At 45.6% G+C, this 20,794-nt stretch overlaps 1 protein-coding gene across 2 annotated transcripts in view; it reads right to left on the reverse strand.

Annotated features, from left to right (window-relative positions):
- Positions 1-20,794, reverse strand: part of GLRA2 (glycine receptor alpha 2) — a 101,780-nt gene that overhangs the window by 47,645 nt on the left and 33,341 nt on the right. For both annotated transcript variants that reach the window (XM_054390967.1, XM_054390977.1), the window contains exons 5-7: positions 11,762-11,844; positions 10,429-10,566; positions 8,236-8,450 (exon numbers count right to left, since the gene is read on the reverse strand). In XM_054390967.1, coding sequence (XP_054246942.1) covers positions 8,236-8,450; positions 10,429-10,566; positions 11,762-11,844 — 436 coding nt within the window. The remainder of the gene's footprint in view (positions 1-8,235; positions 8,451-10,428; positions 10,567-11,761; positions 11,845-20,794) is intronic.

The raw sequence follows: 20,794 nt of genomic DNA on the forward strand, positions 1-20,794 counted from the left end.
CCTAGAGCAGCAAGTGAGCAGTTTCTTTTACTAAGAGCAAGCAGCAGAACACTGCCTGGCTCTGAGGGGTTTTGTAATGCTGATGTTTGGGCTGCTGCACTTTCTGAACTTTTCCTTTTTTCTTTGTCATTTACATGCCAATTCAAACTGTGTTGAAGTCAGGTTTTGTTAAGCAGAGCTTGCTCAAGCATGGAGTGGTGCAGTGCTGGAAGGTGGCAGCCTCACTGCCGTCTGTGAACATCTACAAGGTTCCTTGGGAAGTTGAAAGCTGCTTCTAAGCTGATCCTGGCCTACAAAGGGATGAGCCACAGATGACCTTTACAAGCAGCAGTCTTCAGCACACTTTACCCAAACCAACCAAGTGTTTCCAGAGCCTTTACACACATCAGGAAAACAACCTCCTGCAGAGACACAGATGCCAAGTACCACCATTTCTACTGAGGGCGTGCTTGAAGTTTTAGTGTCCCAGGAGATCACCTGGCAGCAGAAGTCATTTTCCCTGTATGAGACAGCTGGAGGTGTGTTAGCTCTTTGATAGTATCACCACTGGTGATTACTTATCACACAACCCTCTACCTTCCCTGTGAGTACCTGCCCTGAGGAACACTATGTGTTCTTCCTCACTAGCACCACCTTCCCTGCTGGGATTTAGTCACTTGTGTTTGTCTCCAGATGTTCTGAGGGTTCCAGCTCCATTCCCCAGAGGCTTAACCTTTGGTAGCACAAGGACAGGCAGCACACTGTGTCTGTCTCTCACAGGCAGGGCTGCCTCACACCAGATACAAGCCACTGAGGATCAAAGCTCTTTATCATTCTCCCCTCTGTTTGAGATGAGATATCTCAACTGACTCTAACCTTCTAGAAAGAAGAAATGAGGAAGAAAAAAAAGAAAGATTGCTTCATCAGGATTTGCAGCTTTACTGCCAGGATCTGTGAATAATGATGCATTTGGTAGCCTGTGATGTAGTTCCATGCCTTAAAAGCAATTGACAAGGTTTGCTTGCCACTGTCTGGTTTAGAATTGTTTCACTGCCAAAGCTTTTACTACACCAAGGAGCAGTGTGCCCTGCTACTGGCAAATTAAAGTCATAGCACAGATACTGTATGTGAAAAGCAGGCTCTGAGCCATTAACTCCTCCTCCTGCAGAAGTTTGTTTGATGCATCCATGAAAAAAAAAAAGTAAACTGCCTCTCTCTCTTTTCCTTGGGTGGGGGGGAAGGGGAAAGGGAGAGGAGCAGAAGGAGTTAATACTTCTAGGTATCAGTATTGGGTTTTCCCACTGATATCAGTATTGGGGTTTCCCCACAGAAAACAAAAAGGCTTTCACTGAAGCAACAGAATTCAATGGTGGCACTGACTCAAAGACAGCTTTGGGGCGTGAGATGTCCATGGCAGCCATGCGCAGCATGCACAGAAGGCCAGGCTGAAGGAGGTAGCCTGAAGGCACCCTGCAAATGGAAGAGTTTTTCCCAGCTCCAGGGGGGCCATCAACATTATTGCAAATGAAATTTTAACTGAGGAGATTAATAAGTCATACCCCTGGATGATCTGATAGAAGCAGGGCTTGCAAGTATTTGAGCTGAATGAGCCACAAGAGCCTGCAGCACTGCTGCAGAGTGGCTTTGCAGTGCTTATCTGTGTGAAAGAGCAGCACAGCGCACTCCTGGGAGAGCTGCTAAAAGGCAACAGAAGGTCCAGGAGGGTGCGACAGCCAGGCCAGAGAGCCCCAGAGCCCTGCCAGGGTTATGAAACAGCCAGCAGCCTGGTGTGCACAGGAACCTCAGCTCCTCTCTGATGCTCGAAATAGGCAGCCCTCCCAGATGACTGCATTACAAACCCTGCTGAGGAAGTGCCAGGAGTACCCAACCCAGGTCCCAGAGGTATTCAGACACATTTGATTGTGTATTTTTAGCTGTCACGCACGGCAGCAGCTCCTCTGCCTGTGCTACAGCAAACACCACTGTCTGCACTGCACAGCAAAGCAGGCTCCCAAGTTTTGCTCAGTGCAGTGGGGAGGTGACTGAGCCACTCAGCCCTTTTTCTCTGCTGCTCTAGATCCTAATGCACCTCTCTGTACCAGCATTAGTCTCTGTCAGGCAACAAACCAGTCAGTGTCCTGTCATCCAGCTTGGCACAGAATGAAGGGCAGCTAAAAATTCTCTGCAATCCATACACAACCCCTGTGAGACCTAGAGACTGGCTGGGACACCTCTTGCCTCCAGCCAAGCTAAACAGAACAAGCTTCTAGTGACAGAATTAGGAGCTCTATTTAATTCCTACACACTTCCCCCTCTTGCTCCTGTCACAGGAACCATGCCTGGAGCCCAAGGGTGCCAGCTCTGCACTAGGGAAAGGACCTTTCACAGAGCAGGTGGAAGCAGCAGGTGGAATATGCAGGTGGAAGCAGCAGGTAGGTTTCTGGGCTCTTTTCATCACTCTTTTCATCAGAGCCATGCATATATTTTCAAGCTGGTATTAACATGGCCACAGTGCCCCTGGAAGTGGCTAGGAAGTTATCTTTGCTACATCTGATCTCATCCTATCCTGCAGGTCACTGCCTTGCACCTCAAGCACAGACACTTTTGTATCTTGTCTCTAAACCACTGTGGAGAAGTCAGAAGGGGGAAGAAGTGAGAATAAAGGAATGGATTCTGAAAAAGCTGTAGGGCAGCATCAGAAACATCTGGTTTGAGCTGCAAGTGCTGAGCAGATGTTTGTAAACAACTTGACAGGCAGCTGTTTGACAGCATTTTGTAGCACTGCTTATTTTACACACAGAACTCCGTGCTGAGTTACAATCAATTTGTAATTGTCTCAGGAAGTCATAGCAAGCAAACATAAGCTCACTTATGAGCTTGGTTTATTCTGGATGTTGCTTTTGTGTTTTTTGGGGCTTTTTTGTTGCTGAAAATAGTTTCATTCAATCTATGTAATTTCCTCTGTTCTACAGTGCAGGACAGATCTCTGCACCCAGATTCCAATCCTGTATGAAATACAACAATGGATATTGAAAGTATTGTCTGAATACAGGGTTTAGTAGTGCCCAGATTTGCCAAGCTCAGAGAAAAAGAAGAGCTAATATGGGCTTCACAAGCTTTTAAGAAAAGTGAAAGTGAATATATCTTGTATGTTATATGCAAAAAATATATTGGTGAAGGAGAGGAAAGTTCTGTCAGAGCAACCCTGAAGAAAAGGCCTCGGGGGTGCTGGTGGAGGAGAAGCTGAACAGGAGCCAGCAGTGAGCACTTGCAGCCCAGAGAGCCAAGCAGAGCCTGGGCTGCAGCAAGAGAAGTGTGGCCAGCAGGGCCAGGGAGGAGATTCTCCCCCTCTGCTCCACTCTGCTGAGACCACACCTGGAGCTCTGTGAACAGTTCTGGAGCCTCTGTTCCAGGAAGGATCTGGAGGTGCCGGAAGGGGTCCAGAGGAGGGCCACGAGGATGAGCAGAGGGCTGGAGCTGCTCTGCTCTGAGGACCTGCTGAGAGAGTTGGGGTTGTGCAGTGTGGAGAGGAGAAGGCTCCCAGGAGACCTTCTGGTGGCCTTCCAGGATCTGAAGGGGGAGCTCCAAGAAAGATGGGGAGGGGCTTTTGAGGGTGTCAGGGAGTGATAGGACTGGAGGGGATGGAGCATACCTAGAAGTGGGGAGATTCAGATTGGATGTTAGGAAGAAATTCTTCCCCATGAGGGTGGTGAGAGACTGGCACAGGTTGCCCAGGGAGGTGATGGAAGCCTCATCCCTGGAGGTTTTTGCAGCCAGGCTGGATGTGGCTGTGAGCAACCTGCTCTGGTGTGAGGTGTCCCTGCCAATGGCAGGGGGGTTGGGACTGGCTGAGCCTTGAGGTCCCTTCCAACCCTGAAAATTCTATGGTTCTATGATTGGAAATGAACAAAACAAAGGAGAGCAAAAACATTTCAGTGCAGGCACAGGACAGGAGAGCAGATCCTCAGGACTACCTGCCAGCACAGCCTGGCCTCCCAAGAGCTTGCACAGCATCCCCCCTTGTACCAGGGCCAAGACAACTGACACCCACTCTGCTATTTCTTTTTAAAGCTGCTCAAGGGTTCTGAGCAGATTCTCTAGAAATGGAGACTTATTTGCAGTTCTCCTGTCAAATGCAGTGGTGTGACAGAGAGCAGGCAGAGTAAGTATCAAGATGAGGCTTGAGGACCTTCAGGCCTCCAGCAGGAATTTGTACACATCTAATAACAGCAATTATTTCAGGGTTAATTATTTCAGGAGTCTGTGGAGAGCTCAGACACCCATACAAGCCCAGTGCCAGTTAAGAGATCTCACAACTGCTGAGCTACTCCTGCATTTCCTCTGCAGATCCTGAGCCCACAGTAAAAGTAATTTGCCCCAAACCTGCTTCCAGTCTAAGTCACTCCATGATTGCCTTTTTACCACAGTGGTGCACCAAAATGGATCATTTCAGGGCTTTGTTACATGAAAGATGAGCTACCATCACCTCAGTTGCTCTGTTTCCTATGAAAACACACAGAGCAGACCAGCCCAGGGAATAGCATTGAGGCCTTTTGCTTTATTCTTATTTCTCCTTATTTCTTCTTAAAAAAAAATTACTATGGCATCGTTTCAACCTTAATTTTTTTTTTATGTGTTATATTCTTGGAGCTTCTTTGCTTGATAACTTCTGGCATTCAGAAAATGAGAGGTTACTTTCTCAGACTGGTCTGCCAGAAGCCCAAGGCTCTTGAGAAGTCTCCAAACATGCCAGGGAGAGTGGATGACAGAAAAGAAGTCACTGACTGCCAAAGGGGGTAGAGACTTGACTCACTTTGGGTTTGCCAGGCCCTGTACCTGTTAGAGTATGATGCTTGCCTTGTATTTAGTAAGGCATTTGGGATCCAAAGCAGAAGGACTCCCAGGGGTTTCAGAGAGCTGTCAATGAGACTTTTTCCTGCAGAGTGCTCCCTGGGGCAGGAAGAGGCATTCATGAAGCACTGTGCATTAAAGTCACACAGTATGAATGCTACACAGCTGGGAAAGAATTGTTTACTTGATTTAAAGTCTCCCCAAATGCTTTTCTTTATGGCATTAGAGGTAATTCCTTTTCTTGGGCTGCTGTTGCTAAGGTTTAGCTTACGTCAGTGTTTTACCAGGAAAGCAATCTGAAAAGCAGCCAACTACTGGCACAGCAGAGAGCCCTTTCTTACAGATGGCTCTTGGCAAAGTGCTGTAAAACTTTTGATTCTGTTGATTCAACAACAGGCAAGCTGTTTAAAATGAAATAGGATGACAAGAGAGCAGCCATTCAATATCCTAAAGAAAAATTAACTGCCTGCTGACCTCTAGAGCACTGCCTGCTGACCCCTAAGGCACTGCCTGCTGACCCCTAAGGCACTGCCTGCTGATCCCTAGAGCACTGCCTGCTGACCCCTAGAGCACTGCCTGCTGACCCCTAAAGCACTGCCTGCTGACCCCTAGAGCACTGCCTGCTGACCCCTAAGGCATTGCCTGCTGACCCCTAAGGCATTGCCTGCTGGCCCCCTAGAGCACTGCCTGCTGACCCCTAGAGCACTGCCTGCTGACCCCTAAGGCACTGCATGCTGATCCCTAGAGCACTGCCTGCTGACCCCTAGAGCACTGCCTGCTGACCCCTAAAGCACCGCCTGCTGACCCCTAGAGCACTGCCTGCTGACCCCTAAGGCATTGCCTGCTGACCCCCTAGAGCACTGCCTGCTGACCCCTAGAGCACTGCCTGCTGACCCCTAGAGCACTGCCTGCTGACCCCTAAAGCACTGTCTGCTGATCTCTAGAGCACTGCCTGCTGACCCCCTAGAGCACTGCCTGCTGACCTCTAGAGCACTCTGATCCCTAGAGCACTGCCTGCTGACCCCTAGAGCACTGTCTGCTGACCTCTAGAGCACTCTGATCCCTAGAGCACTGCCTGCTGACCCCTAAAGCACTGCCTGCTGACCTCTAGAGCACTGTCTGCTGACCCCTAAGACATTGCCTGCTGACCCCTAGAGCACTGCCTGCTGACCCCTAAGGCATTGCCTGCTGATCCCTAAAGCACTGCCTGCCGATCCCTAAAGCACTGGCTGCTGACCCCTGAAGCACTGGCTGCTGACCCCTGAAGCACTGGCTGCTGACCTCTTTCTCTGGAGGCATTCCAAACCCACCTGGATGCACTCCTGTGCAGACTACCCTGAGTGCCCCTGCTCTGGCAGGAGGGTTGGACTGGATGATCCCTGGAGGTCCCTTCCAGCCTCTGCTGTACTGTGATTCTGTGATACTGTGATGTGAGGCAGGACTCAGCTGGCAGGTATCAACCATTACACAGAACCCATCTGTAAATGAACTGTAACAGCCCCCAGAAGGATTAGCTCACTCAGACAGAGACCAAGGCTGCAAGGTACAGCTGAGCAGAGGGACACAGTGAGATTGCAACACCCAGGGAAAGCCTGACTGAACTCAGTGTGCTGGGCTTTCTGGTGCAGCACTTGCTCCCCACTGCCAATCTTCTGGCAAAAGAACACAGTAGAAAGGAGAAGAGGGAGTAGGGCCCAAACATCACTGCTCCCTGTTGGTGGCTGAGATAAATGCTGAGTCTAAAGAAGAACCTCTGATAATCAAATAGCCACAGCCTACCTAATCTGGACCCTCCCATTTCTTCCACTCAGCAGAAACCCAGGCAATTACCCAGCAAATGGTTTTCTACTCAAAGAAGACAGAGTTAAAAGGGAGAAACATTTCCACTGGATCAAAGGCTATGACACAAAGTCCTTCTCCAGGGTTAGCATCAGGGGCACACTTACAGAGCTTCCTGGCAGGGTGCAGTTGTCCAGCTGTAAATATGGGTGGAAGGCTCCACTGCAGTGCCTGCACCATCACTAATTCCCCAGCCAGCTGATTTGTAAGAGGCTTGGACTACACCACAGGGAGTCAGGTTGTGCCATCTAGGCACAGCACTTGCTGCCTACAGAGCTTGCATGCTCCTTGCCAGGATTCTCTCTTTGTTGACTCCCTTTTCAGAGTTTTCACTTGGTAATATTGACTGAGTTTTCCAAACAAATGCTGATTACATTATCCATTTGAAATTCTGAGCTAGGCTATGGAAGGCTTTCAGACTGCATGGCAAGTTACACACATCCCCAAGTGAACCAGTGAAGCTGAACCAAGCGTCCTAGTCACCAGGCTTTGCAGAGCCACTTTCTCATCACCAACAGAAGAGTAGCAGTCTGTGCATCCTCTGAAGGCACCACACATACGCTGCACTTGAACAAATCACAGCCTTTGGAAGGAGACTCAATGTGTTACTGAGAGCAAAGCAGAACAGAGTACACCACCACACTCGTGGAACAGATCAGGAGCTGTACAGACACTTGAAAGTTGTGCTTTTCCTGGCTGCTGTGCTGCTAAGCCCTGTGATGCTGGACTGCTGGAGAAAGAACTCTTCTGGGAGTGCATCTCATGATTCCTTAAGCTATTGTAAACTGATCTCTCAGCTCTCTTCCACAAAATTGTACACAGAATTCTGCTGGAAACGCTACCAGTAAAAGCACTCAGGCTGTGCCCATGGCCAGGAGAACTCTAAGCCTGACTACATAAAGCACTCAGTCTGTGACCTGCAAACCCATCTGGCCCAGATTTAAAAGAACACAACATTTTTTGTGGAGGAATATTTCTACAGATTTAGACAGAACAAAGGTCTGCAGGCAACACCTGGATGAGAATATGGACAGACTCTGCCCTGACACAAAGGTATCAGCAGCTCCTCCCTGAAAAGATTCTACAGAGAAATCTTCTGGGTGTAGACATGTTCTATATGTGTATTCTATATATATTCATGCCTATTTATATGTCCAACAGACTAAGTGTCACCTCTAGAAGCATCAAGTATTTGAGAGCCTAACAATCCAGAAAATCTAAGAGAGTTTCTAAAGCCTCCAGTCAGAGGGAATGTCCAGCTTTCATGAAAGTGCTGTCAGAAATCCAGACACCACCCAAACACTTTGTAAGATCTGGCTTCTGAGTGCTGAAATGTAAGTGTCAACATCAGTAGAAGCTCATGTCACGTTCATCCCATCCAGCCACCCCACAGCCCACCAGGAGCCCGCCTCCCTCCCTCCAAACGCAGGCTACTGCAGCAGCTCAGCCACAGTCACCACCTTCTGCCCTGTCACCCCCAGGTGCACATCTCCCAGACCTTCCAGAAACCTCCACCAGAAGCACCAATGGTAACACCAATTGGATAGGACCAAGCAAGTTCCTTACTTTTGGGAGGGAAGCTCTGGATCCCGAGCTTTGTGTGGTCATTGTCAGAACTGTGGTGATGCCCAGAGCGACTCTAGCTGGAGCAGCATCCATGTTGATCCAGAAAGAAACCCAGGACAAAATGACAATCAGCAGGCTAGGAATGTACATCTGGATTAAATAGTAGCCCATCTGACGCTCCAAATGAAACTTGACTTCAATGCATGTAAACTTCCCTAGAACACGAAATTACTTTGATAAATGCTCTTTGCACAGTTTGCTCTTGTGTTCTGCACATCAGTTAGAGGCACTGCCTGCTTCCTGCTTCCTCACCACTGGGACACCAATGTCACTCAGCCACTTGGGGCATGCTAGCTGGGGGGACACACAGGACCACTGAAGCAGGCTGTGCCCAGTTCTTCATATTCATTGAGAAAACAAAAGTTAGCATAGCTTTTTCACCTCCAGAGACAGAATGTAATGTTCCCTTTCTCAAAACTTGACGAGATTTTACTTTATTTAATGTTTAGTATTAAAAGGGGACCGCATTTTGCTCTTTTAATGACATGAGACTAAGCAAATGCACTTGGGCACATCACAAACTGCTCCTCTTACAGTCCTGTGGTAGATCACAACCTTTTTCACTCTGGTCCTGTCCTTTGCCTGTGTCTGTAGATTACATCTTACAGCAGAATCCTCTCCAGGCCTATTCTGAATGTTGCCAGAAGTCTCACTCCAGAAAAGCCACAAGAAGCTCTCATGGGAGGAGAGTGGTTTTTCGGGCAGCAGAGAGCTGAACTTCCACAGGAAGTTTAGGATTGCCTGGCAGTGGAGCTAATCACACAGCAGGGGATGAGGAGTCTTGAACAGCAGCAGTTCATCAGCCATCAATCTACCCTGTGCTGCTCTCCAGGCTGCTGTGGCTTAGGCACTGCAAAGGCTCTTGCTGGAGGCACTTTAATTCCAGCACAAGGGAGACTTGCTCCTGAAGTGCCCTGCTAATGGTTTCAAAGGTTCCTTCTGTGTCGCTTGGCCAAGTGCACGAAGCTGCATTGTTCCTTGTTTATCCTTTCAGGAGAAATTAGGGGGGCAGGGGTGCTCCTTTTTGTTCTCCCTCCTCTCTTTTCTTGTTGTCTGACATAATTAGAAAAGCAAATGAGCTCATGAACTCAGAGTCCCAGCCACATGGTGGGAAAAGGCTGAACTCTCTACCAGGTAGACATGAGCTGGTAAACCCTGCCTGTTGGAATTCACTTTGGCTTGTCCCCTTCAGGTGTGAGAGAGGATGGGGAGTCACAGCAGTCCCCTTCTCGACAGGTCACAAGATTCTCCTTCCTGGGCCCCAAAATGGGTTGACAAAAAATAAACCCAATTGATTTTCCTTCCATAAGAGACAAAAGTGACTGTTTTTGGCAGAGGCAGACCCTCCCATGTTCTGTGGTTTCAGAGTGAAACAAATGCATTTGGTGCAACCAGATTGGCTCTTCTGCTGCAATGATGGAAAAGCTCTTTTAGAGGAGAGGGATTATGTCTAATCCCAGCAAGCACCTAGCAAACCCTTCTCTAAATGCTGTCCCTATTAAGTGAACTCCCAGCAACTGAATCAATATTTTAGCAGACTTCTTTCCAATCTGTAACGCTAAAATAGCAAACAGAAGAAGATAAATTAGAGTATGAAACAAAACTTTCATCTCCCAACATTTCATCCCTGCAGACTATTACTCAGATCAGCAATAAAAGCAGTGTCCTTTTAAAGGCTACAGTGCATAGATTAGACCACACAGAAGAGTTGGTAACAGATGGATATTTATCCTCTGGCAACTGGATATGCTGGAGAAATAATTCAAGTTCAAGAAGAAAAAAAACCAAATAACAAACAGTAATTTAAAAGTGATAAATTAATATTTAAGAAAAAAATGTTTGCTAAAAAAATTCATTTTAAGGGAATTTAAACAACTAGATTTTTTTTTTAAGTTTTAAATTCCTTAATGACTTTAAGGATATTATAATATCTTTAGTGCCTTTAATGAAATTAAAGAAAATTTAGGGGGGGCAATCTTTCACATAGGAATTTTTGGATTTAAAACTGTGTGCCTGAATCAAATTCTCATTTAAAAAGTGGATTTTATTTCCATTTTCCCCATCTTTTCCCTTTCTAAGCTGTCAATAGGTACCATTTGAGCAGCTAACAGACAAAAGTAGAGCCATGCTCACCAGTGTTGTAATGCTTGGTGCAGTAACCAAGTTCTTTATCTTCTTTCAGAATAAACTGTGGCAAGGTCAAACCCTCTGCAACTTGCACAGGTCCATCACTAAGCCACTCAAATATCAAATCATTCATAGTGTAGCCAACTGCAACACAGGAAACAGAGTTGGTTAGCTGACTGGGAAAGATCAAAAGCAAACATCATTATGTTAAGCAAACATTGATTACAATAGTTCTTACCTCAGCTATGGCTTTATCTGATCAGCATCAGCACTATGCTGTTTGTAACCGTTGCTGACCAATTACTCTTTTAGGAGCAACAAGTGACATATTATGCTCTGAAATACTCTTCCCTTTTGCCAATGAAAAATGATTTTGCTGGCCCCTCACAGATGCTGTTTACAACTGAAATGACTTTTCTTTGTGTCCATGCATCACCCTGCATTTCCCTTTATTTCATCATTCCTTGACACTGGAGTTGGTATGCCCCAACAAAACAAGATTTCTAGGCTGCAGAATGTTTGCTGTCACTGGAAAAAGACATGGCAGCTTTGGTCAGCCTGGGAACCTACCTCTGAGAGCTGTGGAGGGGAAAGAAAGGCCTCAGCTCACTGAAATGTCCTTTAGACTGCAATGGCTGCATCCTTGTGGGTAAATTGCATCCCCTGTGGCCATTCTCTGGGCACAAAGGCAGGGCCCACAGCTCACCTCCACACAGCTGAACCCCTTCTCCCCACCCAAATAAACCCAAGATGTTCTGGTGCCTACTGACTAGGGGATGGTCACTGTGCCCTGAGCCACTCCTGGCTTTGCCTGGTTGCCACCTGGCACAGGTCCAAGCGGTGCCATGGTGTGTTGCTGGCAGCCAGGTGGTATGGGTGTGTGTGTGCTGGGGTCAGAGCCATGCCTTGGCCCTGTTTGCTGGCAGCATAAGTACCTTGATGGGATCCCTGCTTCATCAGATACCTTCCTTCCACTTTCCAAAACTCCACAGCCTGTCTTGACCATTCACAGCTAAACCCTGGCTGTGCACTGACTGCTCCTGAGATTTAATGGTTTCTCATGCACAGCATCACTGTGGCTACCCCTGGCAGGGACACAGCTTTGGTGGGCAGGGTGATTGCACCCCAGGAGAGAGAGAGGGAGGGAGGGAAAGGAGCAGGAACAGCAGACAGGCTCCACACAGTAGAGTGATGGGCAGTCAAAGAACTGTTCCTACAGGGGTTTGCCTTACCAAATAGGAATGCTGAGTCTCACCCCCCAGGCACAGCAATGCAGGCACTACCTAACCACCCAGTGCTATGGTAAAGATTTTGATGGATAAAGCAGCTGGACACTCACAGCTCTCTAGCTGCATTGTACATGTCTGCACATCCATAGGGAAATTCTTCAAGTCCATGGGACAGGATAAGGTTAAAGTAAGCCTAAAATAGGAGGGGAGGGAAGACAGGAAAAAAGAGGGGGAGAAAAAAAGGAAAAAGAAAAAAGAAGGTGTTGTTAGAAATCTGCAGGTTTTATCCAAAGGCTCACTCTTGAAAGCATCAAGACCTTAACACCTCAGAGGCTGGACTCCCTCTGCCCTTCAAAGCACATAGGATGTGTGGGGACAGAGCAGGCTCTTGCTGACTGCTGGCTGAGCAGAGGAGAGGCAGTGAAGACATCAGGACAGCAAGAAATGCTCTCCAATGATGTACCTGCCAATGTTTTATGTATGACTCTGAACCCAAATATTGCACAGGCTGCAAGCACTGATCATGAGATGCTTTTTTAGGCTTTGTTTTGAAAAAAGCAAAGGAAGAAAACAACAACCAGGAGGCCTTTCAATAGAAAGTGCTTTTGTTGTGCAAAAGACCCATTTCCAACCCTTCATTTTTACTCCTTAGCCATAAAAAGCAAGAAAAAACATCATACAGAAAAAGTTAGAACCACACAGCATTAAAAGATAAAGAGTTCAGATAGAAGAAAGGAAGCCTCAAGGAACATTATCATACAAAGTACATTTCTTTTTTAATTTTTCAGTTGTTATTGTCCCAGCAAAAGCACTTTTGGACTTGGATGTGAACACTCTTAATGTTTGGGGTTTTTTTTTGGTGGTAGTGGTTTTGTTTGTCTGTTTGGGGTATTTTAGTTCATGTTACTTTTTTCACATTAAATCTGTTTCAAGATTTCTCCTCTGCTTTATTTTTTTTCTTTTTAGCATGGGGAGATCAGGCTGATGCAATTGCAAGCAGCTAGCTACTGTTATAAAAAGAAGAATTGTTAAGACTTTAGTTTAAATAATATAAAAAGAGTACATTTTTATTTCAGATTACCTTCAGCACCAAACCCACTCTGGCATAAGTTAATAAAGCCAATAAATAAAGCTAATAATAAGCTAATAAATAAAACCCTCTGCACCCATTTGCCATCAAGGGTGAGAAGCAGATTGTCTGATGTGAAGGTGCATTGAAACAATGCAATGAGAACGATGTGTGAGTCATGGCAGTGAGCCCAGGGCCAGCTGGTCACCTGGAAGGTGTTGCTGCACACACAGACAGGACTTCTGTGGAGAAAAACTTCCCCAAGCTCTGTCTCTTGTGGAGATTTTATGCTTCTCACCACACACAACTAATTCAAGCCCTACCATTCTGGTTTTCACTCTCTGAATTTCTGGGGATGTCCTGACTGCCCCTTCCAGCCATACTCTTCTGCCATCAACTCACCACAACAAAAAGATGGTATGTGGGGGACTGAGATCAAGCTGGTCTCAGCCTGATCCAACCCCAGCATCACTGCTTTTGCCTCCCCATGGACTGCCCAAAGAAACTCAGTTCTTCTCCTCTTGTCAAAGTCTCCAGTGTACAAGGTGATAAAGCCAGGAAACCTGAGATCAGTTGTGTGTGGCAGTGAAGTGCACTGAGGTGGAGCAAAGCCCCCAGCAGTCCTCTCAACACCACCACAGTAAATAAACTCCTGGCTAACCTCTGGGAGCAAATAGCATTGGTGTTAACAAAAATAACTCAGCACCTGGAGAGAAAGTCATGGATAGTACAAACATCACTGCAAACCTGCCCTCTGCTCAGCTGAATGGTTTCAGGGCCTCACAAGTGTTACCTGGCCTCACTTGCACTCCATTAAGGACTGAGATAATTCAGTTGCTAATCCCTGGTGTTCCAACTTTTCCTTCTGTTCTACCAAACTCTATGCCTTCTTCACAACCACCCTCTAAACATGGCTTAGATCTTTCCTGTTCATTTCAAATATGGCTTTACACAGCTGCAGCCTCTCCAAATACATTGTTGGTTTGTGTTTAGTTTTGTACTCATTTTGAACTCATAGTCTAGCCAGCAGTCAGAGTTTTCTGACTGTCAGGCTGTGGGCTGTGCACTGACTTTGTTTCCTTCCCCTTTCACCCCTTTCTACTTCCCCAAAACATTAAAGGGTTTGGGAGTTTGACCTCATGCATGGGGACGTGTGTCTGGCGTTAGTCTAATACCAACCTGAGGAGCAAGCAAAGAGATTCAGATAGGGAAAAGCTTGCTCTACCTGAACTGCTATCATGTAGGTACTGATTGAAGAAAAGAAGGAAAAGCCCAACAAACAGGAACCAGGACTTCCATCCCCTGTATAGATAACCTTTGACATTCTGTGAAATATGGCCATCCCCTGTCATCTTTAGATAGATAACCTTTGTATAGACAGGAGGAAACAGGGTTGCCTGTGTAAACCTCAAATAACCTTTGACATTCTGTGAAATATGGCCATCCCCTGTCATCTTTAGATAGATAACCTTTTGTATAGACAGGAGGGAACAGGGTTGCCTGTGTAAACCTCAACATCCCTCTGTTATTTTAACATTGATATATTTCCGAATAAGATAAGAAACATGGACTATATAAGTTTGTACTGAAATCTCTTTCAACACACAGGTCTTTTGGAGAGATCCTACCTGTGTCCAGCGCTGTAATAAAAGCATAATACAAGAAACTTACTGAGTTTCATGTCCTTCTCTAAATCATTTTGGCGACCGCGGCAGGACAACTCTGTTTGGCTGCGGGACATGTTGAGGAACAGGACCTCTCAGGGCGCCCCCGAGAGATTCTCGAGTAGAGCTCCTCTACTCACCAGATCACCGCAGGAACAGACAAGACTGCTGACGGAGAGAAGGTATGCTTTTATTAAAAGAGGAGGGGTCGTATCCGTAAGTCGCAGAGGGACGCCCTGCGCGGGAGAGGAGCATTTATTGCCACCCCTAGGGAAAAGAGCTCTTAGGTTGGACCAGGGGGGTCCAAAGGGACTTAAAATATTGTTTATATTTTAAGTATACAGGTTGGAACCAGGGGGGTTCCTAAAGGGACTTAAAATATCGTTTATATTTTAAGTGTACCAGTTGGAACCAGGGGGGTTCCTAAAGGACTTAAAGTATTATGAACACTGTTTATAATTTGAGTGTGTGGTTGAGTGTGTGTAACTGAGACGTAGAAAATCTACGAAGCGAGAGGGAGTCCCAATCTGCGGTTCCGTTTCTCCGCGAGGAGGACGGCCAGAGAGGGACAAAGCGAATGAGCGAATGGAAGTGTGGCCAATAATTGTATGTTTGGGACCGGTCATTTTGTCATAATTGTATTTGTTGTGTGTTGTAAAAAGCCAGTACTGTGCTGTATTGTGTAGAATGGGGGGCAGACAAAGCAGTGAGATCCCAAAACATACCCCACTTGGTTGTATACTTGCCCACTGGGATGAAATTGGAGGCACTCCAGGAGGGTCGACAAAACAACAGACCCTAATTAAATTTTGTACCCGGTGGTGGCCATTATATAAGTTAGATGATGGAGAAAAATGGCCTGTAAATGGGAGCCTAGAGTATAACACTTTATTGCAATTGATGTTGTTTTTAAGAGGAAAACAAAAATGGGAAGAGTCAATATATGCTGACATGTTTTTCTATCTCCGAGAACATCCTGATCTTCAAAGGGACTGTGGTATAAGAGCTCCCTCAGATCCACTAGTTTTGGCCCTTGAGAAGGAAAATAAGGCTAAGAACAAGAGGCAGGCACATTTGAAAAGGTGTTGTTCTGCATGTAGCATAGGGCAGAGATGCCTTAAACTTGAGGACCCGAAAGACCTGCCTGAGTTTTATCACCCCCCAGGAAAACTGCAAGGGGTAGTGACAGCAGGTCCAGGAGATAACACAGAGGGTCCTGGTAACAGCAGTGATTCCGATAGTGACACTGGAGTTAGCTCCACAACCCAGGCTCTGGGAAGCCCAGTGGCAAGAAGGACCCGAAGACAACAAGTAACTGCCCTGGCTTCCCAGCTACCCATTCAGGCCCCTCTGCGACAAGCAGTAGGGCCAGAGGGTGACCCAGTCTGGATTAAGGTACCTTTTACAAGCCAGGATTTGGATAGCTGGAGGAAAAAGGCTAAAAATTATCGTAATGACCCTACTGGGACAGCTACTCATTTTCGATTTATGATCAGGCAGCATAACCCAGACTGGGATGATATCCAGTTATTACTGGAACAAATGACTGAAACAGAAAAACAATTAATTGAAAGACACGGATTAGAAATAGCAACAGAAAGAATACAAACTCGGGGAGGGGGAGCGAATATAGGGGATGTATTTCCACTCCAAAATCCGGGATGGAATACAAATGATGCCCTGCAAAGAACTAGACTGGAAGAGTACAGGGAATTTATAGCCAGGGGAATGGAAAAAGCCATCCCGAAAACAATTAACTGGTCTGTATTATACTCAGTCAGACAAGGGCCTGGTGAATCACCCTCAGAATTCTTAGATAAGCTGAGGGAGGTCATGAGGAAAAAAACCTCTCTTGACCCTGGGTCAGAAGTAGGTACACAACAACTGGTATCATTATTTATTGGGCAATCTGCTGGTGATATCAGAAAGAAGTTGCAAAAATTGCCAGCTCCACAGGGAAGGGATTTGGAGGCACTTTTGGATGTAGCATGGAGGGTATTCTCTAACAGGGAAGAAGAGAATAGAAGAAAAGAAAAAAGGATGTTGGTGGCAGCGTTGCAGGAAAATAGGGAAACTAAAGGGCCTACCAGGGCACGGTTGGAAAAGGATCAATGTGCAATCTGTAGGAAGAAGGGACATTGGAAAAGAGAATGTCCAGAAAGGAAAAAGAAAAATAGGGTACAGGCACAGCTGGAAGAGGTTGATTAGGGGGGACCGGAGGGAATTACCCTGGCAGACCCTCTGGTTGTAATAAGGCTAGGGGAAAAGGAAAAGAAATTGGAGTTTCTGGTTGATACAGGAGCAACCTTTTCAGTCTTAAATGAAGCTTTGCTACCTTTGGATGAGAGCCATGTTTCTGTGGTAGGGGCTACAGGTCAAACTGAGAAGGCATATTTTTTTAAACCTCTTAAATATAAATATGGTAAAATCTGGGGCTTACATAAGTTTTTATATATGCCAAATGCCCCAAAGTCATTACTAGGAAGGGACTTGTTAGAAGCATTGGGAGCTGAAATTAAATTTAATAAGGGGAAGGTAGAATTTAGGGTAAGGGAGGAACAGTTAATTGAGGTTTTAAGTCTTGCACTAATGAGCCCTCAACGAGATGAAAACAAAATAATAGAAAGTATAAAAGATCAGGTATATCCTGGAGTTTGGGACACTGAGCATCCTGGAAGGGCCAAAAATGCTTTACCGATAACAATAGATCTTAAACCTGGAGCCCAACCAATCAGGATAAAGCAATATCCTTTAAGGAGAAAAGATAGGGAAGGAATTTTGCCCATTATAGAAAAATTTATAAAATATGGGCTGTTAACAGAATGTGAATCATCATACAACACCCCAATTTTGCCCGTGAAGAAACCCACAGGAGGGTATCGGCTAGTGCAGGATCTAAGGGCCATAAATAAAATTACGAGGGACATTCATCCGGTAGTAGCAAACCCATACACTCTCTTAACTCGATTAAGGACAGAGTTAGAATGGTTTACCGTCCTGGACTTAAAAGATGCTTTTTTCTGCCTACCTCTGGCCCCTGAAAGTCAGTCACTGTTTGCTTTTGAATGGGAGAATCCAGAAACTAACAGAAAATGCCAACTGACCTGGACAGTGTTGCCCCAAGGATTTAAAAACAGCCCCACTATTTTTGGAAATCAACTGGCAAAAGAATTGGAGAAGTGGGATCAGCCAGAAGGAGATGGAGTCCTACTACAGTATGTAGATGATATCTTGATAGCAACTCGAACCACAGAAGAATGTGAAAAGTGGACTGTGAGTATGTTAAATTTTCTGGGACTTAATGGGTATCGAGTCTCCCCACAAAAGGCCCAAATAGTACAGCAGCAAGTAACTTACTTGGGATATGAACTGACTGCGGGACAACGAGTACTGGGCCCTGAAAGGAAGGAAGCCATATGCTCCATTCCACTTCCCAACACAGTAAAAGAACTCCGAACCTTCTTGGGAATGACAGGCTGGTGTAGGCTGTGGATTTATAATTACGGCCTGTTTGTCAAACCTCTTTATGAATTATTGAGGAAGGCTGACAGGGCTCTGCAATGGAACGGAGAAGCTAAACAAGCCTTCCACACTTTAAAAAGGGAACTGATGAGGGCACCAGCACTAGGCCTACCTGATGTCACTAAACCCTTTTTGTTATATTCCCATGAAAGTCAGGGAATAGCACTTGGGGTCCTCGCACAAACTTTAGGACCCTATCGAAGAGCAGTGGCATACCTCTCTAAACAACTGGATGAGGTAAGCAAAGGATGGCCAGGATGCCTGAGGGCTGTGGCTGCAGTTGCAGTCAACATTCAGGAGTCCCGCAAGTTCACAATGGGACAGAAGATCACAGTCCTGGTATCACATACAGTCTCTGCTGTGCTGGAAGCCAAAGGGGGACACTGGTTGTCTCCACAACGATTCCTTAAATACCAGGCTATATTAGTGGAGCAGGATGATGTGGAGATCAAAGTCACTAATGTTGTCAATCCAGCCTCTTTCCTCCAGGGAAGTAATGGAGAATCAGTAATCCATGACTGTTTGGAAACAATCGAGGCCACTTACTCCAGCAGACTTGACCTGAAGGAAGAACCCCTGGAGATGGCAGATCATAACTGGTATACTGATGGAAGCAGTTTTGTGATCCAGGGAGAAAGAAAGGCTGGGTATGCTATAACTACAGAAGAAGAGGTGATTGAGGCAGAAGCACTACCAGGTAACACTTCTGCCCAAAAGGCGGAAATAATTGCTCTGACTAGAGCCTTGGAGCTCTCTCAAGGAAAAAGGGCAAACATATGGACAGACTCCAAGTATGCCTTTGGAGTAGTGCATGCCCATGGAGCCATCTGGAAGGAGAGAGGACTATTGTCAACCCAAGGAAAAGGCATTAAGCATGCAGAAGAAATATTGAGGTTATTGGAAGCAGTACAGAAACCAAGCAAAGTGGCTATAATGCACTGCAGAGCACACCAAAAGGGAAACAGTGGTCAAGAAAGAGGTAACCGGTTGGCAGACAAAACGGCTAAAACAGTAGCCAGGGAGGGGAAAGAGGTGGCAGAATTTGTTTTGGTCCCAGATGGTAAACTGACAATTGAGCAAAAGGAACCAGAGCCTGTGTATAACACAGAAGATCAGAAATTAATTAAGGATCTTTTAGGGACTAGGATAGAGAAAGGATGGGCTAGGACACCGGATGGGAAATTAGTCATACCTAGTAACCTCCTTTGGGCATTTGTTCAGATGGAACATGGAAAAACTCACTGGGGAGCTGAAGCTCTGTATCGAAAATTGGTTCAGGAGTGCATAGCACGAAAATTGTACACAACTGTAGAGCAGGTAACTCGACAATGTGAAGTATGTCTTAGGGCCAACCCCAAGGTGGCGAAAGAAGTCAAGCTTGGACAAATTAGTAGAGGAAATTATCCAGGACAACAGTGGCAAATTGATTTCACTGAACTTCCAAGAAAGGGGGGATATAGATATCTTTTGGTACTTACTGACACCTTCTCTGGTTGGCCAGAAGCATTTCCCTGTCGCACAAACAAAGCTCGGGAGGTTACCAAAATAATGTTACAAGAAATAATACCCCGGTTTGGGGTGCCTGCTACTATTTCCTCAGACAGAGGATCACATTTTGTGGCCAAGGTAGTACAACAAATAAGTAAAATCTTAGGAATTGATTGGCAACTCCACACTCCTTACAATCCACGCTCAAGTGGACAGGTGGAGAAAATGAACCATTTAATTAAGAATCAGATAATAAAAATTGGACAGGAGGCAAAACTCCCTTGGCCGCAAGCATTACCAATTGCCCTGCTGCGAATTCGAACTAAGCAAAGGACTAAGGAGAGGTTAAGTCCATTTGAAATTCTATTTGGAAGACCCTATGTGGTGGGAACAATGAATCCTTCTGAACCAGGGCAGTTCAGAGAAGAAATGTTGAATAGGTATGTTCAACAGATTTATAAGAATTTAAACATGATTAACAAACAAGTGATTGGAACCAATGTGAGGGGACTAGACAAACCAGTTCATGATGTAGAACCTGGAGATTATGTCTATGTTAGATCTCTTTCAGAAAATCCCCTGGAACCCAAGTGGACAGGACCATATCAAGTGTTGCTGATATCCTTCACAGCTATCAAAATCAGAGAGCAAGCTGCTTGGATACATCACACGCGAGTAAAGAAGGCAAAAGGCAGCCCTTGGAAAGCAGAAGAGCTGGGAGATTTGAAGTTGAGAATAACTCGTCAATAATGTTTACTTATCTGCTGTTACTTAAAATAGTAATAGTGGTAGCGTGGGATAATAATTTGTATGTACAAGTAATGAGAAATATAACTTTAGGGTTTAAGCTAGAGTCATGTTGGTTATGTACTACTCTCCCAACTGATCAATTAGAAGTGCCACTTTATGGAATACCTCATAAGAATTGGACATTTGAAGTTAAAGTAGGGAAAGATTTTTCAGATCTTACATGCCAATACGGAATGGGGAACGGAGAAAAGGGACCTAAATATGAACTTTTACCTTGGGATGAGAAACAAGAAATTAAAGCATATGCAAGATGTACTGACAGAAATATTACCAGATTCCCATTTGGGAATAGGCATTTTTTAAAAATCTTTGAGTTACCAAGTTGCATAAATACTACTAAAATAGGAAAATTTAGAGAACTCAAGAGGAGGCTAAAACAGTATTATGATTTTAAAAAGCAATCATATTTGAATCAGTGTAAGATGGCTCCAGGTTGGTGGTGGCTGTGTGGAGATGGATATGCACGAAAGAGCTTGCCAGAGAACTGGGAAGGACATTGTGTAGGGGGACAATTGATCCCACAGTATACAATACATAATGAAATAACTACAGGGATTGTAAGAAGTCCCTGGAGAAGGGTAAAAAGAGTA

This window comes from Indicator indicator, chromosome 1 (assembly GCF_027791375.1).
Source record: "Indicator indicator isolate 239-I01 chromosome 1, UM_Iind_1.1, whole genome shotgun sequence".
In the NCBI taxonomy this organism is placed as follows: Eukaryota; Metazoa; Chordata; class Aves; order Piciformes; family Indicatoridae; genus Indicator; species Indicator indicator.